Source organism: Podarcis filfolensis, assembly GCF_964270895.1.
Source record: "Podarcis filfolensis genome assembly, chromosome: 1".
Classification (NCBI taxonomy): Eukaryota; Metazoa; Chordata; class Lepidosauria; order Squamata; family Lacertidae; genus Podarcis; species Podarcis filfolensis.
The window spans coordinates 51,072,055-51,098,380 of NC_139604.1; the positions used below are offsets into that span (position 1 = coordinate 51,072,055).

The 26,326-nt window shown below is 43.8% G+C and overlaps 2 protein-coding genes across 3 annotated transcripts in view; one reads left to right on the forward strand and one right to left on the reverse strand.

The window, feature by feature from the left end:
* Nucleotides 1-5,190, reverse strand: part of LOC310749540 (putative hydrolase PNKD) — a 36,508-nt gene extending 31,318 nt beyond the window's left edge. Inside the window, exon 1 of the mRNA XM_083586683.1 lies at nucleotides 4,910-5,190. Within this exon, the coding sequence (XP_083442809.1) occupies nucleotides 4,910-5,097 (188 nt within the window). The 5' untranslated portion in view covers nucleotides 5,098-5,190. The remainder of the gene's footprint in view (nucleotides 1-4,909) is intronic.
* CATIP (ciliogenesis associated TTC17 interacting protein) overlaps nucleotides 1-25,046 on the forward strand; it is a 31,092-nt gene extending 6,046 nt beyond the window's left edge. The window contains exons 3-12 of one of the 2 annotated variants that reach the window (XM_083586664.1): nucleotides 13,884-14,031; nucleotides 15,703-15,879; nucleotides 17,143-17,343; nucleotides 19,162-19,217; nucleotides 21,028-21,114; nucleotides 22,360-22,530; nucleotides 22,821-22,945; nucleotides 23,759-23,835; nucleotides 24,523-24,611; nucleotides 24,797-25,046. In XM_083586664.1, coding sequence (XP_083442790.1) covers nucleotides 15,783-15,879; nucleotides 17,143-17,343; nucleotides 19,162-19,217; nucleotides 21,028-21,114; nucleotides 22,360-22,530; nucleotides 22,821-22,945; nucleotides 23,759-23,835; nucleotides 24,523-24,611; nucleotides 24,797-25,009 — 1,116 coding nt within the window. In that variant the 5' untranslated portion in view covers nucleotides 13,884-14,031; nucleotides 15,703-15,782 and the 3' untranslated portion in view covers nucleotides 25,010-25,046. Of the gene's footprint in view, nucleotides 1-13,883; nucleotides 14,239-15,702; nucleotides 15,880-17,142; nucleotides 17,344-19,161; nucleotides 19,218-21,027; nucleotides 21,115-22,359; nucleotides 22,531-22,820; nucleotides 22,946-23,758; nucleotides 23,836-24,522; nucleotides 24,612-24,796 lie in introns of those variants that run through there. The other variant, XM_083586665.1, reaches the window with a different exon arrangement.
* Nucleotides 25,047-26,326: the final 1,280 nt, after the last annotated feature.

The following is a 26,326-nucleotide window of genomic DNA, read 5'->3' on the forward strand; positions in this document are numbered from 1 at the left end:
TTTTGGTAATACTGAGCAATATGAACTTCTGGCAATACTGAGCAATATGCACGTCTGGTCCGACTCTGTGTAAGGCAGTTTCCTATGTTTGTATGAGATATTTTGATTACAGGTCCAGGATTTTAACAAAGCCTTCACAATAACGTTTTAGCAGCTAGCTTCAGAGTTTTGCTGCAACAACAAAGAGTTAGGTGCATCAGTTCTGTGAGACATGCATATGTCACCACAGCACAATTCAAGTGTCCCTTAATGATAGCATCTTTTTTCTGGTTCACAAAAGGTACTTCACATTTACTTGGATCAGTACAGGGGGAGGTAGAAAGCCAGCAACAGCGAAAAAGTCTTTGCCTGGAATGGAATTAAATCTTCTTTCCAGAAGCATTCTGCCATCCCCATTCAGCAGATGGCATTCTCATATTCACAACGCCTTTTCCTTACATGTTCCAGGGCTGACCTCTGTTCCGTTACTACCGAGTCACACATCACCAACCCCTCAAACACTTTTAGTAAAATCATCTCCTTTGAGAGGGTGCCAAATTTGGATATGGATGAGGAAGTATCTAAGGGGAAGGGCTGTTCAGTGGCAGAGCACATGCATTGCATGCAAACAGCCCCTGACACCAATCCCAGACTCTACCAAGTAGGGTGTGGAAGCACCTCCATCTAAAACACTGGGTAACAGCTGCCAGCTGTAGACACCATTGAGATGGATGGGCCAACAGCCTTTCGCTCAGTTAAGAAATATGTCAGATCTCTTAAAAGAATTCTGCATGGCTCTAAGACTGCTGCTTGCTTGCCACAATCCTCAAGTATCTTATTTTTCATTCTTTTAATAATTTCAATGGGGGGGTGACAAGAAATTTTCTGCACCGGGTACCACCTGACCTTGCTACGCCACTGCTCACAGTGCAAGAACCTTTTAGCACCGAGTACATCAGGGATGAAGAACCTGTGGCCTCCATATATTGCTGGACAACAACATCTGTCATCCCTTGACCATCGCTAGGCTGGGAGTTGGGAGTCCAACAACAATCAGAAGGAGCCAGGTTCTCCATCCCTGGTGTACATTAAAAAATTGTGAAGAGAGGGGACTCAACCAGCATGTCTACGCAATGTAGGACTTGGAAGACCTACTGTTAGATATAGGAAAAAGGAAAGCCTCTTTTTCCTGCGTTACAGTCATCTCCCACATGGCGGATGTTGCAAGCTTCTTTCTGTTTCTAAAAGCACATGGTTCTTTTCCTCAAGCAACCTAAAGAGTCTTTCCTTCTTCCTCTGTACTCTCCCTTCCTACCTTTCTGGTTAATGTGCCACTTCCTCACCATCACCACTCACCCTTTCTCTTCCTGCAGACTGCAGTTTCTGATCCATTCTGTAACTCCATACTCAGCAGCATGGAAAGATTTGTAAAGAATGAATACGCACACACAAACACAGGCAGAGCATTTCCAATAGCGAATGAATGGGAATCTCCAGAAGCTGCGGGATATGCATTCATGTCAAGCATTGTATGGGCCCAGAAAGCTACAGCCACTGTCGTTCTGCTCTCCTGTGAACAGCAGGGAGCTTTCTGGATATCACGCACATGTCAGATGTTGCAAACAGCTGACCATTCCCAAGAAAAGCAGGCAAAATGCAGCTGTGGCAGTGGAAGGCTCTGTTCATTTTTATCTACTAGGATGCAGAACAAAAGAAAAACTTCACGGTCCATTAAGTGCTCTGTAGCGAGCTAAAGGTAAGTGATCAGAGCTGTGCAGAACTCAGACATTCTTTGGGAATCGAGGAAGGTGCCATTCCAAGTTAGACCACTGACCCATCTAGCTCAGTTTTGTTTACGACGACTGCCAGCAGCTCTCCTGGGTTTCAGATGGGGGGACAACCCCAGACCTACCTGGAGCTGCCAGGAAATGAACCTAGGAGCTTCTGAATGCAAAGCAGATGGTCTAACACTGAGCCACGGCTGTTCCCCAATCCCCAACATGCATAGGTGCAACTGCTTCTGCCCACCTCCAAAGTAATCTTAGATGTAATCCCTGAAAACCAGTTATCCAAACTACTTACTGTTCCATTAAAAAAAAAAAAGTGTATTGCCAATGTAGCAGAAAGGAGAGGGTGTCAGCTTATATTAGCAATAATCTATAATAATAATAATAATTTATTTATACCCCAGCCACTCTGGGTGGCTCCCAACACAATATTATTCATCAGCATAATAAAGCGATAAAACATCAACCATTAAAAACATCCCTAAACAGGGCTGCCTTCAGATGTCTTCTAAAAGTCAGATCATTGTTTATTTCCTTGACATCTGATTGGAGGGCGTTCCACAGGGCGGGCATCACTACCAAGAAGGCCCTCTGCCTGGTCCCCTGTAGCCTCACTTCTCGCAGTGAGGGAATTGTCAGAAGGCCCTTGGAGCTGGACCTCAGGGTCCAGGGCTGAACGATGGGGGGTGAAGATGCTCCTTCAGGTATCTTAAAACACACACAGGTCATTTTCTCCCTGTGTTTCAAGTTTCATTTTTACATCGCTGTACACACCAGGGTGCTGGAGGAGACTCTTGAGAGTCCCATGGACTGCAAGAAGATCAAACCTATCCATTCTTAAGGAAATCAGCCCTGAGTGCTCACTGGAAGGACAGATCATGAAGCTGAGGCTCCAATACTTTGGCCACCTCATGAGAAGAGAAGACTCCCTGGAAAAGACCCTGATGTTGGGAAAGATGGAGGGCACAAGGAGAAGGGGACGACAGAGGACGAGATGGTTGGATAGTGTCTTCGAAGCTACAAACATGAGTCTGACCAAACTGCGGGAGGCAGTGGAAGACAGAAGTGCCTGGCGTGCTCTGGTCCATGGGGTCACGAAGAGTCGGACACGACTAAACGACTAAACAACAACACACCAGGGAGGTGTGGGGATGTCTTCACCCAACACACATTACCCAATTTGTCTCCCTGCACCTGTAACATCCCCTCCAAACTCATTTTCAATGAAGCTGTCGTCTGCACGTGTGCAGGGGCTGCCTTGAATGTACACACCTCACCTTCCATTTTCAAATCAGATGGAAGCTGGTTTGAGGAGAAATGCATCAAAACAGAAGTATTCCTTTAAAAACTACAGCATACATAAGAATTATGGCTAACATCTTGTGTGGTCAGCTTCAAACACAAGTGGTGGAGCAAACTGAAGGCAGAGTAAACCATAAAGTATACACATCATAAATCTCTTTTGCAACCATAAGGTTGCAAAAAATATTATCTATTATCCTTGTCCATCTGTTAGCCCCACATCACAGGAACAGGATTTTTCCAAAGCAATGTTAATACAAAGAACAATTTCTGACCAAAACTAAACACCACAGTACAAACCAGCATCCGATGCCTCAGAAAGGCATTCTTAGCATTACATCATGCATAGCTGTAACATAAATCTCACAGTCCCCTAGATCAGGGGTGGGCATAGTTAAGGCCTGAAGAAGTATCTAAAGGGAAGACTGTCAGTCAGCTGTAGAGAACATGCTTTGCATACAATAAGTCCCAGTTTCAACCCCTGGCGTCACTAAGTAAGGCTCTGCTTTTTAAATAGTGCTCCAAGATTTACCTGCTAAAGCCAGGTGCAAAAGATATACCTTAGGGAAATCACAGTACACATTTAAAGCACATACAGTGCACATTTGCCGCACACTATTTCCCCCAAAGAATATTGGAAACTATAGTTGCCCCATCACAAAGCTACAGTTCTCAACAGCTTTCAACACCCTTTACTAAAGTTCCCAGAATTCCTTGAGGGAAGTCATGCTATCTAAATGTGCATTGGATGTGTACATTTAAATCTGCCCCATTAGAATTAAAAAGGCCCCTCAGAGCACATTCTCAGCTAAAGCATTTGTTTTCTGTTCCAGAAGTGAACTCTGTTCACAGTCCTTTCACACACAAAGTCCACCTCTGGTTAGCTTTCTTCACTTCAGCAGCCCAATTTGGGTGGGAAAAACATTTTTGTTGTTGCTGCTATAGTCAATCTACTGCAAATCACAGAGATCTACCAGTAGATCCCAAATCTACCTTCTGTGCACTCTCACCAATTTCAATACAGTATATATTTCTGAGGGGGATTTCTTAGTGCACACGTGCATGCATGCATATTAAGGCTCCGTAGATATTCCTCTGATGAAATGCATGCAACTGAAATTTCTCTCTCCCAAAACCAATTAATTCACCGGGTTCCAGAGAGGCAGGCACCGATCCACGCTTCTCCTACAGTCAATGCAAATACGCGCCGCCTCTCGACGGGACTTTTAACTCTAGCGCTTCAAAGCTTCTCTTGATTGACCTCCCGCAGAATCGCACAGGAAATTCCTTCACACACTACACTCTTATACCTGGGCTAATGGCACTTTGGTCTACGACTGTTCTATCTAGTCCCCCAAACCGACAGACGCCCCCCTGATCCGTACAGCCCAGCTTCCCCCGTACCAAAAGCAACCTGCCTTATCTTAAAAACCGCATAACTCTCGCTGCCCGTTAACATCGCCACCAAATCATATTGACATTCCACTTGCAAAATTCATCGTTATATCCAGGAGCGCGCGGCGCGCGCGCTCACATACCCGCTCTTTCCCCCCGCCCCATCTTAACAGATCCTCTTCCCACTCAATTATAAAGCAAGATCTAAGCAGGCAAACAGATCCCCCCAAACCCGATGCCCCCCCCCGCATGCAACCTTTGCTCTAGACATCTCCTTCTGCTACAACACAACCGTTGGGACCCCTTAAAAAAACACCAGGCCTCCCCCTAGTAACCTCGGCAAGACTTCCCCATTTGCAGCACCCGCCGGATCAGAGAAATGATCTCCTCGTCCTCGGATCAGAAGGATCCCAGCCGCAGAGTCCTCTCCGGGTCTCCAAACTCACCCGATGCGGAACAGGAGGGGACCCGCCAGAGCCATGGGCATTCGGGGAAAGCGCTGCCTGGCCGCGCACCGGTGGAAAGCGCCGCTCAGGGCCCTGCAAGAAGAAGCGGCGAAGGTTGCAAGCAGCGCTCGGATCCGCAGCAGCCAGCCCAGCCAAGCCATGCTCTGCGGAGGGAGCGCGGCAAGCATCGGACCCGCCCCCCGCCCCTGCCTTTAAAACAGCCCTCCCACCTCCAGCGCCAAGCACGCAGCCGGGCCCGCCCCCTCGGAGCTCCGTCTGGCCTGGAGCCGGAGCCGCTTCCTGCGCGGCTTGGGATGCAGTGCCCCCTGAGGGATCTGGCCGTAAATGCCAGCGGTGGTACCCTAGCGGGACGCGTAAGGAACTGGTAAATGAAGAAGCCCAAGGCATCGGGCTTTCAAAACAAAACAAAACATTTTTTCATTGGTTTCTAAACAGATACAAAAGCAAGAACCATTAATTGCATTATAGTCATTTTAAAAGTATACTACGGTGTGTGTGTGTGTGTGTATCAGTCTTTTTATAAATGTGTTGAGATAATAGTATTAGTCAATGCTTTTTTTCTTAAAAAATGCTTAGGGGTACTCTCATTTTGACTCAAGAAAAATCACCATTTTTTAGTTCAAATCAAGAAAAATAAAGACAGTAAATGGACAAAAGTACAGAGATTCACAGTATGTTTAGGGGTATGTGTAACCCTGCATTTCCCCCGGAAAAAGCATTGGTATTAGTATTAACAATTATTTTATTAAATTTATATACCAACCTTCAAGAATCACAGCATTAAAACTCAAAAATATGACAAATCTGGTTCATTTCCACAACAGCAAAACTGGATTAAATAAACATTTTTCCTTCCCTGTGTCTCTTTATAATCCTGCCCTATTACATCATAAATGTGCAGCCTTGACCTGCTTTCAACCTGTTGTTTTCTCCAGATGTATTGGGCCACTGCTGCCACCAATCACTGGCAGCGTGGCTTAATGGCCAAGGAAGATGGGAGCTGTGGTCCAACAATAACTGGAGGACGTCAGGTTGGAGAATCCCTTCTTCCCCAAGATAACTGTAATACACCCGCAATTAAGAAAACAGAACAGCTGTATCGTAAAACAATGAAAAGTGCGGCCAAATCAGACAAGGCATATAAAAACAGCTGATTATCTTTGAAGAGACAAGTTGAACCTACTGCCCCAGCCTCTTTAATGGCGGGGCTTTCCTCCCCTGTAAAGAAGTCAGTGGCATTTCCCTGGTGCACAAAGAGCAATGTAATATTTTCCTACAGTTCCCTGACTCCACATGAGTGTGTTTGTTTTAGTTTTGAAAGGCAGTGTGTGCGCGCTGTGACACCTACTGATTAGAGTCAATAGCATCAAATTTCCTTCTCATTTTTGAGCATGTAAAACAGAGTTTACCCAGTAAGTACCGATTCATTGATAACTTAGGCTACAAGTCTATGCATACTTACCTGAGAGTTAAACCCATTGAAGAGAACAAACCTTACTTCTGAGTAAACAGGATTGCACTGTTAGGACACTGCTTTCTGCTGCACCACTTCATTTTTAAAAAGAGATTTGTTGCTGTTTTTGCAAACACCTGTGAGTTTAATCATTGCACTAATTCTGAGTCACAGTGCACATTTGCAGAACAGTAATACAGAACGGTATTTACGCTAAAGTAAAAAGTAAAAGTAAAGTAAAAGACCCTGATGTTGGGGAAGATGGAGGGCACAAGGAGAAGGGGATGACAGAGGACGAGATGGTTGGATAGTGTTCTCGAAGCTACCAGCATGAATTTGACTAAACTGCGGGAGGCAGTGGAAGACAGAAGTGCCTGGCGTACTCTGGTCCATGGGGTCACGAAGAGTCGGACACGACTAAACGACTAAACAACAACAAATATACCTAGGTTTTTTAAGTCCTTTCCTTCCCAAGACTGTTGCATACATTATTGTTATTATTATTAATTTCATTTCCATACAGCTTTATATTTTTAAGAAAAAAATCTCAAAGTGGTTTTCAACCTACACTAAAGCATCAAACAAAACAATCCTGAGGAAAACATTGCAGAAGAAAGTCAAATATAAAGGATACATTCAAAGCAACATAATTAACAGGAAACAAAAATGTTATCTTAAAGATTTTAAAATAAAACATTGCAAAGGAGGTCAACCACAGAATGCACATTTAAAGCAGCAAAGTCAACAACAAAAAAGTTATCGTAAGCATTTCAAATGTATCTGAAGAAGTGTGCATGCACACGAAAGCTCATACCAAGAACTAACTTAGTTGGTCTTTAAGGTGCTACTGGAAGGAAAAAATGTTTTTTGTTTTGACTATGGCAGACCAACACAGCTACCTATCTGTAACTGGAACATTACTAAAGGAAGCCAAATATAAAATGCACATTTAAAACAATGTATGTAGTCTACAGCCACATGTCTACTGTAAGGATGACCATGGACATAGTCAGGGGGTGGGGGGGCAGCTGCCCCCCCCCCAAATCAAGTAAATAAAAAATACTTAACTAAAGGAGAAATTGTAGAAAGATTTTGACATATTTTTCTGAGCACTTGGAGTCAAAAGAAATTAATTTAAAACAACTGTTGTTGAGACATTTAATTCTTAATCTGCTAGACAGAGCCAGACAGAGGATGATGACAGGTGGGTGCTCTGCCCCCCCCCAACATAAATCCTGGCTATGCCCATGAGGACAACTACCATAACCAAGGGAAGCCATACTTACTTCCGCCTATCCAAGTGTTGAAGCATATATTTACTTTCTGATGGAAGCCCTTAATGTGCTTGATGCATACCAATAATTACGGTAATCAATTTAAGGGCAGGGACAGCTCAGTTGGTAGACTTTATTTTTTAAAAAACCAAACTCACCAAATGGCAGAGTAAAGCTCTGGAGAGAAGAGTAACCTTGAGCGATTGTTGTTTTTTACCAGTATATTTTTATTTTATCTTTAAGGTGCTGTATGCACATTCATTCACTTGGGTATAACCATAGAGGTGAACTCAACCTCTAAAGAATTGTTTGTGTATAAATTCAAGCTTATTTATATATATAAAGGATCACTAAATGCCATGAGCGTGCCAAGAATTGAGTGGTTTGCTACAATTATCTTGAACTTGATATTTGTATGATTGTGGCATGCTTATTTATCCAATACTATTTTTCATATTATTTCATCATCCTGGAGATCACTGGATTATCTTTTTTTCCTTTTCATTATTTATCTTTATCCATTAGTTCCTCTTACTTAGTCTTTCAGTACTACTAATAATATCTATGCTAATGATACTCGGTTGTTTCTACCTCCCTCACCCCTTCCTTTGCTGATCTCTCACCTGTTTTGCATTTACCTCAGTCTCCAAGCTGCTGGCTCCCTGCTCACTGGCTTAGAGACTGACCCCAGCCTTCCTACCTGGGTGCCCTCCACCTGTTTCTTCTGCAATTCCCATCAGCCCCACTCTGCACAGTCAATAGGTCATGCTGGCTGGAGCTGATGAGTGTAGTCCTAATCAGGTGGAGAGGGCCAGGTTTGGAAAGGCTTTCTTAGACAACAGAGCCTTTCAGATTCTTACAAAGTAGGCTGGGCAGAGGAAGGAGACAATATAAGCACAGAACGGGGACATCTCACCCTGCCTGATCGTAGGATTGACTCTCAGGCACATCTAAAAGCACTTCTTTGTTTGAGGAAAATGTCAAATCAAAAGAACCAGAATTACAGAAATTCTTCCAGGCATATTAAGAAATATCCCCCTCATTCCTTGACTGTTGTACTAGCCTGAGCCACCAGATGGTGCAGCAGTACAGTGGCAATAAAGTTTGTTTCTGTCTCCACGAATGAACAAACAATGTGTACACACCATTTTTATTCATTTTTAATGCAACTTAGGCTGTTGGATTTGTTTCTTGTGATGCAGAATCTTCAGTGCCGACTGTGAGCAGAATTTGCTTCTAGGAAGAAAACTCTGGGAACTGAGTTGCTTCCTGGAAACTGTATCCTGACATCATTTGCTCAGAGCTCTCTGCAAAGGCGGGACTCGCCCATATGCTGGTGTTCGCTGATATCTCAGGGAAGATGCACAAGGTTGAAATAAATATGCACAGAGCAGGAGGGAGTAGTCAGGCTTAATGAATGGTTTCCCCAATAAATACTTGCAAGCTTTTATGCTTATTCTCAAAAGATGCTTCTTCAAGATCACCTTCATCTGTGGCTCACATCCCATTTTTCAGCTTCATTTGCTTTCGTTCTATTTTGTTGTCACCCTTATAATCTACTCTGTGCTCCCCTCCCCCCGTGGGAAGCCTGTCTGTTTCTATGGCAACACCGATATCATGAAGATGGTTTTAGAGTTTAGTGACAGCCGCACAAGACATCAGACAATTAAGGATCTCTAGTAGGGTTTGGCATTGCTGACACCTAGAACATTGGCCTCTAAAGCTGTGCACAATATATTTAGAGCAGTGCAGTGCCTTAACTATTGTGGTGCCTTTCTGCATCTCTGTAATGAGTGAGGGACAATACAGATAGATTTAACATTTGCTTCGTTAAACGTTTCATCACTCAGTTCCTTCTCTCCCCTCACTATTGCATACACATACTCCAGGCCAACTCCATCCCTGCAATGACCCACATTCATCCTGACAGCTGCTGATAATCTTGACAGTGCCAGCTGGGCCCCAGCAATCTCATCTTTCTGTTTTCAGGAGGATGGAGAGAATGAATGACACGCCATACATTTACAGCACACAAGTTCCCCCCAAAGAGCCCTGGGAACAGTAGTTTGCTAAAGATGTACGTAGTTCTGTCCGGGGTAAACTACAGTTTGCAGAATTCTTTGTGCTTTAAATGTATGGCCTGCATGCAACTTCAGTATGGGAATCTGTCGTGCACATCTGTTTGAAGGTGGGGGAGGGGTTGAGGACTGCAGTCTTTTGCCCTGTCTCTTGCAAGTTACTTCTGGGTAGATGTATCTAGGATTGCCCTTACCGAGTGGTGTTGAGCAGAGTAGACCCATTCATAGCTGTCAACTTTTCCCTTTTTTAAGGGAAATCCTATTTGGAATAAGGGAATAAAAAAGGGAGACTTTGACAGCTATGGACCCATTGCACTTAATAAATAGGTCCATTCATTTCAGTGGGTCTGCTCTGAATAAAATGTAGCTGAATACCCTAAATCAACAACAAAGCTATCATTTTACTGAAAGCTTAGGGCTTCTTCCTCCCTCATTTAACCAAGGTGCCTCCAGGCATGTGCTTGACTTGCAGAATTAGTAATAATCCAATCTCGCCTGAAGGCAGAGAGGACATGTTTGAATTGGCTGTAGTTTGATTTTTGCTTTGGGACATAGTGGACAAAACATAAAGAATAAAAGATGGAGAGACAGAAAGGAAAGTACAGTACAGGTATGGAAAAAAGCAGACTGAATATATAAAGATGGATGTAGAAATGTCCATGTGAGGATGCAGCGCCTGATGTTTCAGGACAACTTTCTCCCACCAACTGTATCTAAAGTAACTTAACCAACAGTATGTACAACAACCAGCTGTTTATATATATTAACTGTCGGTGTAATGCCAGAAGTATCCTCCAGCTGTACCATTTTTTCTGATAGGATACTAGTTCTCTTGCGTTGGCCCTAATAACTTTCCATTCATAAGGATGAACTGAAATTCTGAAAAAGTTTACAATACTGGATTAGGTAAATGGTAAAGGTAAAGGACCCCTGGACAGTTGTCCAGTAAAAGGCGACTACAGTGGTACCTCAGGTTACATACGCTTCAGGTTACATACACTTCAGGTTACAGACTCCGCTAACCCTGAAATAGTGCTTCAGGTTAAGAACTTTGCTTCAGGATGAGAACAGAAATCATGCTCCAGCGGCGCAGCGGCAGCAGGAGGCCCCATTAGCTAAAGTTGTGCTTCAGGTTAAGAACAGTTTCAGGTTAAGTACGGACCTCCGGAACGAATTAAGTACTTAACCCGAGGTACCACTATATGGGGTTGCGGTGCTCATCTCTCAGGCCAAGGGAGCTGGCGTTTGTCCACAGACAGCTTTCCGGGCCATGTGGCCAGCATGACTAAATCACTTCTGGCGCAACAGGACACCATGACGAGTGCCAGAGTGCACAGAAACGCCGTTTACCTTCCCACCATAGCTGTACCTATTTACCGTATCTACTTGCAGTGGCAACAAAAGTGGAAAGGACCTAACAGAAGCAGAAGACATCAAGAAGAGGTGGCAAGAATACACAGAGGAATTATACCAGAAAGATATGGATGTCTCGTACACCCCAGGCAGTGTGATTGCTGACCTTGAGCCAGACATCTTGGAGACTGAAGTCAAATGGGCCTTGGAAAGCACTGCTAATAACAAGGCCAGTGGAAGTGATGATATTCTAGCTGAACTATTTAAAATTTTAAACGATGATGCTGTTAAGGTGCTACACTCAATATGCCAGCAAATTTGGAAAACTCAGCAGTGGCCAGAAGATTGGAGAAGATCAGTCTACATCCCAATCCCAAAGAAGGGCAGTGCCAAAGAATGCTCCAACTACCACACAATTGCACTCATTTCACACGCTAGCAAGGTTATGCTTAAAATTCTGCAAGGCAGGCTTAAGCAGTATGTGGACCGAGAACTCCCAGAAGTGCAAGCTGGATTTTGAAGGGGCAGAGGAACCAGGGACCAAAATGCAAACATGCGCTGGATTATGGAGAAAGCTAGAGAGTTCCAGAAAGACATCTACTTCTGCTTCATTGACTATGCAAAAGCCTTTGACTGTGTCAAAGCAAACTATGGCAAGTTCTTAAAGAAATGGGAGTGCCTGATCACCTCGTCTGTCTCCTGAGAAATCTCTATGTGGGACAAGAAGCTACAGTTAGAACTGGATATGGAACAACTGACTGGTTCAAAATTGGGAAAGGAGTACGGCAAGGCTGTATATTGTCCCCCTGCTTATTTAATTTATATGCAGAATTCATCATGCGAAAGGCTGGGCTGGATGAATCCCAAGCCGGAATTAAGATCGCCGGAAGAATTATCAACAACCTCAGATATGCAGATGACACAACCCTGATGGCAGAAAGTGAGGAGGAATTAAAGAACCTTTTAATGAGGGTAAAAGAGGAGAGTGCAAAATATGATCTGAAGCTCAACATCAAAAAAACGAAGATCATGGCCACTGGGCCCATCACCTCCTGGCAAATAGAAGGGGAAGAAATGGAGGCAGTGAGAGATTTTACTTTCTTGGGCTCCATGATCACTGTAGGTGGTGACAGCAGTCACGAAATTAAAAGACGCCTGCTCCTTGGGAGAAAGGTGATGGCAAACCTAGACAGCATCTTAAAAAGCAGAGACATCACCTTACCCACAAAGGTCTGTATAGTTAAAGCCATGGTCTTCCCAGTAGTGATGTATGGAAGTGAGAGCTGGACCATAAAGAAGGCTGATCGCCGAAGAACTGATGCTTTTGAATTATGGTGCTGGAGGAGACTCTTGAGAGTCCCATGGACTGCAAGAAGATCAAACGCATCCATTCTTAAGGAAATTAGCCCTGAGTGCTCACTGGAAGGACAGGTCCTGAAGCTGAGGCTCCAATACTTTGGCCACCTCATGAGAAGAGAAGACTCCCTGGAAAAGACCCTGATGTTGGGAAAGATTGAGGGCACAAGGAGAAGGGGACGAGATGGTTGGACAGTGTTCTCGAAGCTACAAACATGAGTCTGACCAAACTGCGGGAGGCAGTGGAAGACAGGAGTGCCTGGTGTGCTCTGGTCCGTGGGGTCACGAAGAGTCGGACACGACTAAACGACTAAACAAAACAACTTGCACTGGCATGCTTTCGAACTGCTAGGTTTGCAGAAGCTGGAACAGAGCAACAGGAGCTCACCCCGTTGTATGGATTTGAACCACCGACCTTCGCATCGGCAAGCCCAAGGGGCTCCGTGATTTAGATCACAGCGCCACCCGCTCCCCTAAAATACTGGGTTAGCATTGAATAATGTTGCAAGAAAAGCCAGATTTGTTAACCATTGAAAAAAAGTGTTTAAGATGACAGAGAGATGGACATGATGCTGTTCAAAGTTCTTCACTGAAGTGTCCTACTCCCAAAGAAGAACCAGTTTATTCATAGAATTCTTTTTCATTAGTCACAGTGATGAGTTACTCTTCTACTTAGAACTTCTCTGTATGATATATTCTTGTGTAACATCTGTGGCTGGGACTCTGCATGTCCTAAGTCCTCAAAAGTGCCATGTTTTGCATTTAGGAAAATGTGATTCTTCCCCCATAAGATTTTGTAGCCATAAAATTCTGTTTGATTCGAATAAGACACAAATGCCATCAGATGTTGAGTCCTTTGCTACTGTGATGGCTTTATGGAATGTGACTACATGCATGCCAGGGGTGCCATTGAACCATTTTTCTACTACAGTAACAGAAAATGCCCACAGTATTTTGTGAGCTTCCTTGTTAAGGTATTCCTTTGGTGGCTTTGAATTCACTAATTGTGTGACCCCAATGCACGGGTACTTAGCCAGCAGTAAATGGAGAAGAGCAGCAGCACGGCTATCTGTAACCCACAGTCTGTGTGTGTGTGTGTGTGTGTGTGTGTGTGTGTGTGTGTGTGTGTAAAACACCACTAATTTAATTTTGCTTTTCTGAAGCAACATTTGGAAGTCTTTGTCCTCCATCAATGTTCAGCAAGGTCTTTCCTGTTGCTGAGCTATTCTTCCTCCTCAGCCATTACATGCAGTCATTATACTGTCATTGGATCAGGAAGTGTGAGAATATTGTGCAAAGGATGGTGTATGTAGACGTGCCTTGTTTGGTTGTGCAGACCATTGAAAACAGACCTCCACAACTATACCTTTTATATTCTGATCGCCTATTCCTAATTCCCAGCTCATGCCCTCCTCTCCCTTTGTTTTCTTCCCTGTTAGAATTCTGTGCATGCTAGAATCCTGTGAAAAGCTTCTCTCAATGCTACTAACTCATTCTGTCCCTTTAAGAGGCGGGGAGGAAGGCTGTTGCTGCGGAAACCAGTGAATACATTGCAACCTCACTGTGGAAGGACAGGGGAAAAACGCAGTGAGTCTACAGTGGGAGGCTTCAGGTCTAACATGAAGCTGACTTCCACTCATTTCTCTAAATTCATCCCCATCCTGGGAAGCTGCATGGGTGGGGAGGAAATAACTGGGATGGATGCAACCGGGGATAGCATTCGAGGCATTCATTGATGAGGGTGGAGGGGCTTTGTTGCTACATCAGGATGCTGTACAGAAGGATGGAGGACAAGTGAGTGGAAGGAAATAGGGGCCATATTTTTGCAGCCAATATTCTCCCAAATTCATACAAATGCTTTATTGATTAATTGATTGCCAGGCTGGGAGCCATCCAATAAAATAAAAGGAGGCAGTTTCAATGAGAAAAAGACAGAGAAAGCACATACCTTATCTCAGTTTATTTATTTTTAAATTTTAAATTTTGTCTACCACTTAATTGTCAAAACCTGTACTGTAGATGGTTTGCATAAAACATAAGATAGACATTAAAATCATCAGAAGTTAAAAATGAGTTGATCCATTAAAAAGTATTTATAAAATCACCAGTTAAAAATATATGTTATGAAATATAAAAGGGAATTACCAATTAAAATGCTGACCCTACCTATCTGGCTTAGGCTTGCCTAAGCAAAAATGTTTTAGAAGGCGCTGTAAACAATACAGCAAAGGTGTCTGCCAAATACTAGTGTGCAGGGAGTTGCGGCATAGGGACTGCCCCATTGCAAGACCAATTCCTTACTTGTGCAGAACAGGCTTCCCCCAAAGAATCCTGAAAATTGTAGCTTGGTGCGAATTCTCTGTTAAAGACCCTTTGAAGGACGACCTTTCTCAGAGTTCCATGGGAAGAGGGAAGATGGCCCTCATCCTTCCTACTATTCTCTGGGAAGATCCTGCAAAAAGCTTGACCATAGAGATCTATCTTAGCACCCACCAAGGAGATGGCACAAAGCACAGCACAGTAAGACCCATCGCTTTGACTGGATATCTGACTTTTAGACATGCAGGGCCCATTAGCTGGTCCTGATTCCTAGTTTTCATTTTCAAAAAGTTTGTAGTGTTTATAGCCTGGGAGGTTGGTGGGAATAATGGGAAATGTGCATTGCCTCCAAGGGAATATGGCAATCCTGTTAAAGCGGTCCATGAGGAGGTGCTTTGGTCTGGATGCCCATGCAAGGGGCTAGGGCCATAGTACTCCTTGTGGCGTAGCACCTATTTGATGCAAGCCATAGGGTCTCCTCAACATTGGTTCGACCCCTTGGTTGATAATCCAGCAGACAGGTTGGCTGAGGTCGGTTACAACCCAATGCCTTCACCAAACTCCTTACAACTGTAATCAATAATGTTGTGGCCTAAATTCAAACCATACAGTTTCGTCACGAGTGGTCTTTTGGTCAGCAATGTCTGTGGGGTGGTGGGCTCACAGCACCTGAATGAGCAAATGGCAGATCCCCATGTCTTGGACACATTAGCTCAGTTCTTTCTGGTGTTGATTTCATGCTAAATTCTTCACTGTGACTCTCCCTTGTATATATCGTCAAAATAAATTGAAAGATTATGGCAGGCTGGGACTATTCCCCTTATCTCACACAGTATGTGGCTAGAGCTATGTCCACTCCAGCTAATGTATTGCAGGCAGGGTTTGCATCCAGTCTGCTTTCATCATCCATATCCTTCCCCCCGCCCTTTCTTCTTCCAGATTTCCTCACAGCAGACCTCTGGGAAGTGTCCTCTTCTACACCCACCTGTTCCAAGGCTTTAAGTCCTCATCTCTCCACAATGCAAAAGAAGACCTCAGACGAGGTGCCAAAGGAGGTCCCAATACCGAAAGTCCCAGCTGCCAACAAAGGGGCAGTGGAATTCCTCTCGCTCATTGGTGGGTGCCCCTTTTGAGGAGGGAGGAGGCTCTCCTACCCTGTTCTCCCCCATGTAAGGGAGGGGTGCTGACAGCCAGGAGCTTTTTCACGATCAACCTTTGAAGATATAGGAGTCTTAGGGCCAAAGTAGACTGACACTAAAAGCACCACTGGGACAACCTTTTTTCTTTTTCTTCATAGCAGGCACTGAGGGGCGGGGGTATTGGTATTGCAGTAGACATAGAGGAGGTTTAAACCTCTCCTCATCCTGCCACCCAGCTGCAGTTCTATTGAATTTCCCCACTCCACTCCACACTGGGGGCATTTTCATTGGGATTTCAATAGGGGGGAGTAAAAGATCCCCTGCCTGCATGCTGCAGTCCCAATGAAAATGGGGGGGGGGGTCCCCCTGCACCTGCTATTATTAAAAAATGAAATGGAATAGGAATATTCTCAGTAATAATGTTGTGTCTAGTTTCCTCAGTTCCAAACCATTAAGGAACACTATTGGTCAGCGTGGGCATGATTGTATCAGCAAATTTGCTGCTAACTCCTAAGGCAAAACCAAGTTTCCTATCTTCAACAGCCAATTTTGTGAGCCACCTTTTAGACCTGCTACAAGGCTTTGCCAGATTGACTTGCAAGATGGTATGTCCCAGGGCTGGGATGGGGAAACTTCAGGGCATGGAGCCAAATGCAGGCTTCTCTGTCTGACCCTCAGGACTTTTCCCAGAGCCCTTTCCCCCCTCTCCAGGCCACATGCCTCACCAGCCCTGAACTGCACCCTCCTTGAGAGCTTTTCCCTCACTGGAATGTGTCCTCAACCTCAGACAATATGGGAATGTTCAGGGTGGCAGGAGAGAATATATTGTTTATTAACCTGGAATGCAGCCCATTTTCCCCACGCCTTTCCCTGGCTGACCATCCTTTCAAATGCTGTAATGGATCATGGACAAAACACCAGGCACATCACAGGCAAGCAACTGGCAGGCCTTGGGAAGAAGCCAGGGAGAAAGGAGGTCAGTATGACCCAGATGACTCCAAACTTAGTGGACTCATTCCTTCATCTTTTCAGTTAAACACTTCCATATAGAACCTGGTTTGATATTAGGTCTCTGCTCATGAGTTTTAGGGTTGAATCTACCTTTGTCACCAAAATACTCTGCATCCACCACTAACAACTGGTTTCTTTTCTTGGGGGATATTTTCCCATTCTGTGTGGGAACAGGCTTTGCTCTCTCTGTTTCCCCCAAATGATAATGTTCCACTGTCTCATCTCACAGAACTGAAAGAGATAAAGTACTGCATTTTTGGGGAATCACTGGTTGCCATCTCAGAGAGCGGAGAGACTACAGGGACATTCACCATCTCAGTGGAGGAGACCAGCTATTCACCAGACGACTGGGACGAAGAAGACCTGTACCTGGTCCGTGCCAGCAGCAAGGGGACCATTGATGGCATCCCTTGCACAACGTCCATTACAGGTAACTTCACTGTGATAATTTGGCAGGAGGAGGGTGGTGTTATGGAAAAGGGAGAGAGTCGGCCTACTCCTGTGTCCAAATAACAGCCTTCAGGCCTCAGATTATACAACTGGCGATACGGGACCTTGAAACTATGGATGCAGAGATGGAGCTATAGCATGAGGAGAAGAGATTTAACCATAGAGTATTTGTAGCAAGTGAATACAGTCATTTTTTGGTTCCTAGTGCCATGCTTCCTTAGTCTGATAACTGTTTTAAACCCAAGGGAAGAAAAAGCTGAGCAAGGTTCCATCCACACAGTGTGGACATAGCACTTAATATTCTGCTATATCCCCAATAAGGCCCTGCAATTCCTGTTCCTATAAGCTAAGGTTGTCATGCATCTGGAATTTCCTGGACATAACCGGCAATTGGCCGTCGGAAGCAGTGTCATGGCGGAATCCGCTGAAGCATCCAGGAAAATCTGGACATATGGCAACCCATGTCAGCAGTGTCGTTTAGGGCAATTTTCCTTAAAAATAGCTCCAAAACTTCATTTTTATTTTTTATTTTTTTTTTTGAGATTATGCCAAAAAAGCTAAACAACTTTTCTGTCCGGATTTTAACTTTTTGAAATATGGCAACTGTACTATAAGCAAGACTCTACTATGTTTAAAATTATTCCCACTTCATTTAATGGGACTCATGGGCTATGAAACTTGTTCAGAATTGCAGCCTTCAATCAGCAAAGACCTCCTAATTTTGTGATGTACTTATTTAGTACATTTCTTTCCCACCTTCCCTCGAAGGAGCTCAAGGTGGCATACATGGTCTTCCCTCTTCCCATTTTATCATCACAACAAGTGTGTGAAGTACGTTAGGCTCAGAGACAGTGACTGGCCCGAGGTCACACTGCATGCTTCACAGCTAAGTGGGGACCAGAACCCCAGCTTCCTAGGCACTCTAACCACTACACCACACTGCTGTTCCTTCTCCCAGCTATTCCCTTGTCGCTAACAATATGCGTTTAATTTTTATTTTATCTTCTTAATGCAGCTGGTATATGTTGACTAAAAGCCATGGAGTATTATTTGTGCATTCACACACACACACCCCGAGCAATCACGTGTTTTGGTAGGTTGCCTAAAACCCATTGAAACGAATGAGATTTAAGTAGTTCATGCACAATACTGGTCATTCTGCTTTTCTTGTGTAAATATGTTTTGTCTGGATCTGAGAGTTCGTACAAGGCTTAGAACCTTCTGCTCTCCTTCAGACACCTCAGTTGAGCTGCTTGTCTCCCTGGAAAAGCAACTAGGCAGAGAATGAAGAAAAGCGAGGCTTCACCAAAAACAGACCACTCTTCCCCGAGATGCGTCAGTAGTGCTTTGCCATTTCATGGCATTGGACAGAGTGGTGTTGCAATTGCATTTTAAGCAAACAAAGAAATGTCACAAATTAGGCTGGGCTGGCAGCATAGAAATGGCAGGTCAGGATGACAGCACAGAAAACACTGGAAATGCAATTGTTTGGAAGAGAAATCATCTGGATCCTCCATAAAAACAGAGTGAACAAATGATATCCATTCCAGAGAAAACAGCTAGTGTGGAATCAACCCAGTCACAGTAAGTTTGGCAGCCGTCACAGTGGTTTCTAGCAGCTATCAGACACAACTTCAGGAAAATTCCGAGAAACTTAGGCAGCTTCAGGAACTCTTGGTAAAAACTGGAGTATTTCCAAGGGTAATAAAGAGGCAACCAGGGCTTGCAGGGAGTGTTTAAGTGGCATAACCTTTAACGTTTGTTTTTTAAACCTTTATCTGCCGTATTTCTTTATCAGGATATGTAACAAAGAAATTGGAAACTGTGGAGCAGCACACAAAGGAAAGTGTGAGGGTAAATATCTTGTTTGTGTCCCCTTCACCATGGTTACCTGGATGCAAGATAACATCTAAACACCTGAAATGAATGAATGAATAAATAAGGAAATTCTCCAGTAGCACCTTAGAGACCAACTAAGTTTGTTCTAAACACCTGTATTCCTGACAAGATTACTCCTCTTCATAGTGAAGCATGTGGGTAGGGGAAATATTTTCAGTCCCGCCCCCCTTTTGCAGGTTTCCTTCACAATCTCCATTTTCTGCTCTCCTGGGTAAACTGACCAGGTTAGTTGGCCTTAGGTTAAGGTTACCAAACGTCCCCGTTTCCCAGGGACAGTCCCCGGATTTCCAAATCAGTTCCCTGACAAAATCCATCTATTTAGTAGGAAGTTGAAAAGTGTCCCCAGATTCATTGAAAAAAATCTGGTAACCTTACCTTAGGTCCCTTTGAAATCAGTGGAATATCCAGCCCATTCAAAAGCAGGCTGTTGGAAATGCAGTTGTCAGCTCCCCTTCCCCCTGTGGAGAACAGGATTTAAAGCAACACTTTGGTCTTGCCTACATGCACACACCAGAAGCAGGCAGCAATCCAGCAGGACTATTCATAGCCACAGTGTACATAAAGTCAATTTAAGACAATGTGGTACCTGAGACAGAAAATCCAAATCATGTCAGCAGGGCAAATTAACAATAAATAAATAAAATAACCGACCTGCATATTCTTCCTTCTAACATAACTGACTCCACCTACTTGTAAGGCCTTAGATCTCTTCATATTTCCGGGGTGGGGTGGGGAATAGTGTGTCATTGAAGGGGTGATAGATCAGCCTATAAGTGCTCTGAATTTCTTCCAAAATTGAACTTTTATACTTATCAAGGACTGGACCGGAGGGCCATTAGCTGAGATGGGCTTCCTCCAGACAACCTTTTTTTTGTGTGTGTGTATAATTTTTATTAAATTTTCTGTTTTACAATTTATAATATTCATTTAAACCACCTTAAAATGTCAATGACTTCCCTTCTTCTCTTCCCGTGGTTCATTTTGCATATAATAAATCCCTGCATATTTTGCATAAACTAAACCATTCAGTAATCCATTATTACATCCATCAAAACTTGTTTACACTGTTGAATTTACCTTAACGCTGCCAACGTTTTCAAGTGTACACAATTTCCCCCATATATTCAATAAACATTTTCCAACGTATGTTCTTCTTGTTGTCTTATTCTATATGTTAGGTCCACAAGCTGTGAATATTCCATCAGTTTAAGTTGCCATTCTTCTTTAGTTGGGACCTCCACTCCAGACAATCTGTTCATTCAGCATGCATCCCAATTTGCTTATTTGGTGGTTAGACTATGGGTGGGATTCAGCTAACAACCCCCGCCACTGGAAGCCCAAACAAAGATTTCCACAACAACAACAATTTATTTGTACCCCACCCTTAGCCACTCTGGGTGGCTTCCAACATATATAAAAACATTGGTTTGAGGTGGGGGGTCCAGGAGAACCCTTGGAGCAGTGCACAGAGGGAGGAGAAGGGAGATTAGCACTACATTGAATTCCTTCCTATGCCTGGTCTTAATTGGTCCTGAATTGTTTACAAAGCAGTTATATCAGAATAAGCCTTCCTCCTGATTTGCTTTTGGGAACTGGGACCCATAAACTGGGACCCATAATTAGGCCTTGGGCCAGAGATTCCCCACCTCTGCACTAGAGGGACAAAGGGCTTAGACATAAGTACTCCTGAGTAAAAAATAAAAATAAAAAAGTTCATCTGTCTGGCATGGATGTATCATCTTGTTGTACTTACTCTTTTCTGCAGTTCAGGGAGCACCCAGTGGAAACCAGGACCCATGTGGTGAGACGCCAAGACCAGCTTTTTGTGAGCAAAACTGTGGTGGAAAGAGATGTGAGTAAATTCTGATCCTTCTTAAAGGATTTGGAAAGTCAGGCCCAACTCCCTCCCTCTCTAGGTTAAGGGAAATAATCACACTAGTAATTCAAATCCATGTAACTTTCATGTCTGTTCACCTGTAAGTCCATTCCAGCACGATTTCCCTATTAAATCCACACAACCAAAATTTTATTTTACGTAATACTTATTTTTAAACATCCCCCCTCCCTCAAAATACAAGTTTCTAACTGCATTTTCTCTTGAAATAACGTGTTTTAAAATGCATTTTTATTGTGGCTGTTGTTGAATGAGAACTACATGGGAACAATCAAGAAGTGAGTTCTGACTCACACATTACTTATTCATTTAGAATATTTATTTCCCACTTTATAAGCAGTTTACAAAAGATCCTGAAATAAAGATTACATTCAAATCTAGGTTCAGGAACAGAAATAACACAATGTCCCTGTGGTGCAGATTATTCATAGCACTGGAAGGTCTGAATCTGGTTAGTTCATACTTAGTTTCGCAAATACTGTATCCTTCAAGCATTCCTAGCTACTGTCCTTGAATGTTATCTACAATACCTTGTTCCACTGGTTGTCATCAGGGATTAACTGACTATGAAATTGTTATGTTACTTTCCACTATTTTGTAGTCTAACTACCTTGGAGTCTAGCCTTGTTGCAAGGCTTGTAAAGCAATTTGCGCCCTGTTAAGTATTCTAAATAGACAAACAGCAATATGGCATACTATATTTATGTATTGCCTTTATACCCCTTTTTTCTTCCATGATGGAATTCAAGGCAGGTGGTCTCCAGACACCAAACAGACCCAGATCTCCTGAGCATGTGCCTTCAGATCATGTCCTGGAACAACATTTCTATTGCACATTTCCAAACCCTCCGCCTTCATTATCTCAGTACTTACACCAGCTCACTAAGAAGAACAGCATTGTCCTCATGTTGCAGATATGAGCTGGTCTGAGGCCAAAGGAGTCATGCTTAGTACCAAATGCCACCTAGTGAATTTGCAGCTGAGATCTGATTTGAACTGAGGACTTCCCAACTCATAGTCTTCACCACTATGCTGCACAAGCCCTCATAACAGTCAGATGACAAAGGGCAGCAAGATCACAGTTTCCCATTCTTGTCCCACGAATGGCTAAGCCTGTCTTGAAGTCCCAAAATGATTTCCCCTGATTGACCTGTTGTTGTCTTGGATTTGGTGAAAATGTCTTTCCTCTATTCTCTCTCATAGGAAGAGATCCACGTTGACACATTTTCTTACAAACGTGCACAGCTTCATGGTCTAGTCTCAGAGTCTGCCAACTTCCTGGTGATGCGGGTGATGGCCAGGAGGCAAGCCGTACCACAGGATGCCATTTTCCTCGCATTTGGCATTGACCAGCACATCTGCCCCTGCACCTATGTGAGTGTGTCTGGTGGGGCACCCTGCAGGTGTTGGCAATGTATGAGGAAGTTTGTCTTGGTAAGAGCTGTAGGCCAGTGTTACAGCACATATTGTGCTGATCTATCCAGCTACATAGGCCCAGCCCTTGGTTGATTGGCAAAGATTTCCACGTGAAGATTTGACCAAAACATGTAGGCCAGCTGACTGTCTAAAGTTAACTATATGCTGGCAGGAGAGAACAAGGCTTTGCTGCCTCAGCAGCAGCACCGTTTTTACTCACCTTTCATGTTCTTCAATTCCCTTCCCAGAGTTCCCTGGGCATCCAGAAGCAGAAAGTGGGCAAAGAGGAGGTGGAGGTGTTTGTCATCGAGAGAGTTGTGCACTCCATAGACGAGGTCCCCCTGTGCTGGCAGTTCTACTTCCTGTCAGATGGGTAAGGAGGCCCCAGTGCAATTGCTTGTGCCCAGCCCTTCCTTGCAGGCAATGTGGTTCACTCCCTCTGACCTAGAATAGCTTCTGACAGTCTTATTGACAGCATTCTTACTGTAGGTTTCCTAGCGCAGCCTGGTTTCCTTTGAATGCCGGTCCTTTGGTAATCTTTACAGAACTTTAGCTTAATGGTTGCCATCAATCTGATTTAATTAATTTTTATAATGAAATGTTTTTAGAATGTTGCACTATTTTATTGTTGTTAGCCGCCCTGAGCCCAGCTTCGGCTGGGGAGGGCAGGATATACATAAAATTTATTATTTATTATTATTTATTATTTTAAAAAAACCTATTGTTATAATTATTATTATTACAGATACATTGAGTGAATGCAAGGTAACCTAGTTCTTTATTTCCACTCTCACAGTACACAGGTTGTGTGTACTAAATTCCCCGTCTCTCCCTCCCTTATTCCACCCTAAGAACCATAAATGAAACAACTCAGTTGCATTCCGTATGCAAAATGACGTGCAAAATGTGGGGAGGAGAAGAGGATACAGAAGATGTTTGCATCTTCAGTATCCACCAAGATACATTTCTCAGTTGATTAACTAAAAGAAACACATATGTAATGGCAGGAGAACTTCCCCTTCCTAGGCCTGGCATGCCTCATGATGATCCATTCACAGCACATCATAAAGGCACCAGAGTCGCATGCAGCTACAGTCCTGCAGGGCTCCTGCCTATCTCTTACAGTTCCCAGGCAAATATGGGAGGGTCCAACTGGCTAGTTTTCCTTCTTGCCTCCTCCACCCAGGCATTTATCTCGCCGTGTCCAGGTTGGATCCCCGGCCACCATGGTGATCCTGCAGATGCCCATTCTGATCGACACAGGTAAAAGGCAGGAGTCTGTGAAATTTCCCTCCCTCCACCCCATAGGCAGTAGGGAATGGTCACCAGAGGCAATTGGGGCACTTGGTAGTTGAACCCTCTCCAGACATCCTTTTTTCATTGGACATTTGTGATGGTCTGCAATTGAGATGGTCACATCAGCTATCCATACTGTTAGTGCCTGCAAAAGTTTTGGGGTCCTCACGCTGCTTCATTTCCAAGCGGTGCATCTCCCATAACCTACTGCTGAAGTTTCATACCTTTTTTATACTACAAATGTTCTGGTTTATTTTTTTTTTTGGTTCTGTTGTGCTATTGCCCCTTTGGAAAGCAAAAAAATGATAACAATTGGGGAAGTATCCCAGAGCAAGCTAAAGTAGACTAAATCCACCACTAACACACTATTATTGTGTCAAGAACGCATTGCTGGATACACCCACAACAAAACACCAGTCTGGAGAGGCCCAGGATCTGTGCTGGCCTCTACTGGGGACAGCATCTGGGAGTGAATCAACTAACCTGGGCAAAATGGCAGAAATGCATTCTCTTTCATTTGGGCATGGATTGAAATTTAACTGCGCTGTTTATTTTTGTTTATTTTTAAGAGCCATGGATTTCTAGTATGTGATGGACACCTATCTCTAATTCCCATGTTCCTAACTCTCTGCTTCAATTTCCACCTCTTCCCAGATGAACCAGACCCTCGTCCAGTCTTTGAGAAAATCCCGCTGGATTGGGAAGAGGATGTGCAGCTGTATTCCCAGTTCTTAGACAGAAAGGTGAGTTGTTTGGCAGCTAGAGTCTTGCCTACACCCTTAAAATGTGCCAACTGTTGCCAAGGGTCAATTAGTGGGCCTCCAAATACATATAGTTTTACCTGAAGTACTTGGGTAGGGCACCAAACTGGACAGAGCAACAACCTGAGAGCCCCTCTTCTAACAGGGGTTTGGTTTCCTCCCTTCAGGAGGAGCTGCAAGCAAGCCATGCCACCTATGTGCGTCGCCACCCAGAGCTCCGTGCACTGTTGGCAGATTTCTTACAGCTGCTGCTCCTTCGCAAGCCCGATGACGTGGTCACCTTCGCTGCAGAGTTCTTTGCCCCCTTTTCAGCAGAGCGCCCGCCCTGCAGGTCGTTTCGGTCATCCGACAAGCCCAGCCCCTTTCGCAGCCACGTCTAAACTATTCCAGCAGAAGAATAAAGACCCAGAGAATGACGCTGGGGTTTGCGGGAACTGTTTTTGGAAGTTGCTGGGGGCATGCCCTGCCCAAATGGGTGCATGGTGACTACTGCTGTGTCCAGGGCAGAGGCTCAGTCCTGAGGCACGCTGCTTCCCAAAGGGTGTTAGGAGTGCTCCTGGGAGTAGGAACTGAAACCGCTAGCATTTCCACACCCAGCGCAGAGCTGGCGACTCTGCAAAGTGGGAAGTGGTGGAAAACCTCCAGAATGTGACATTTTGGATCAAATGCATCCTTAAAAAAGAAAAAAAGAAGAAGGCAGGAGTTAAACTTTATAACAGACTTCTCTGATTTTAAAATTTTGGCTTTAGAGACGAAAGCTCAGCCAATAAATAATTGAATCAATTGCTAGAAAATTTACAAAAAGTGAGACCAAATAAAGTTTCCCCCCCAATTATTGAAAACAATGAGTTTAAAAGGTGCGTCCAAATATGTAGGCTTCTGCGTTGAGGAACAGCTAATGGCTGTGGAAGAAGATGCACTGGCCTGATTCAGATGTAACTGAAAACTATGGCCAAAAGTGGGGAGCTACTGTTTATTGCAGCTAGAAACTTAGCATCTCCTCTCCTCCCGCAGGAGGGGGAGGAGCTGAGAAAGGTAGGTGTAACTGTACAAACCGATGGCTCACACCTGCTCGTTGTTATATTTGAAGCAAACCTTGAATAAGGTATCAAACAAACGTTAATTCAGATAAATCTGCAAGTGGTCTAAAAAAAATCAAGAAGTAGATATCCTTCCCAAAGAATGGAAGGAGATGGAAAAGGTGGCGTCAGCTCTGTTTCTAGTATATCTGTCAACATTAAGAGCCAGTCATTCTCACTCAGGCAGGTCCTTTTTCCAGTTACATCTGTAGGCACCCAACCTTTACATTTGAAACATGTAAATAGCAAGATCCCCATCAAACACAATTTTGTTGTTTTGTCTAAATCAATATTAGAAGTTACAACATTTAAACATGCACCAAAACCTTAAAACATTTAAAATTGAAATTGTCCTCAACTATTCTCTCACAACACCCCTCCTGAAAGTTCAACATATTACAGAGCACGTTATGTTCTCTTGATGTGAATAGATCTGGCAAAAAAAAAAAATGTGCTCACTTAGGAGAAGGGTGACGTTTATATGGGGTGTTTTTGTCTTGGGAAAGAGAACACAGGAAATGTGGGTTTTTTTAAAAGAAATATTGTGCCTATTATCAAACTATGAAAGTACAGCTTATTATTAACACAGTTCTTTTAGCACAGTATCGCATCCCCCTT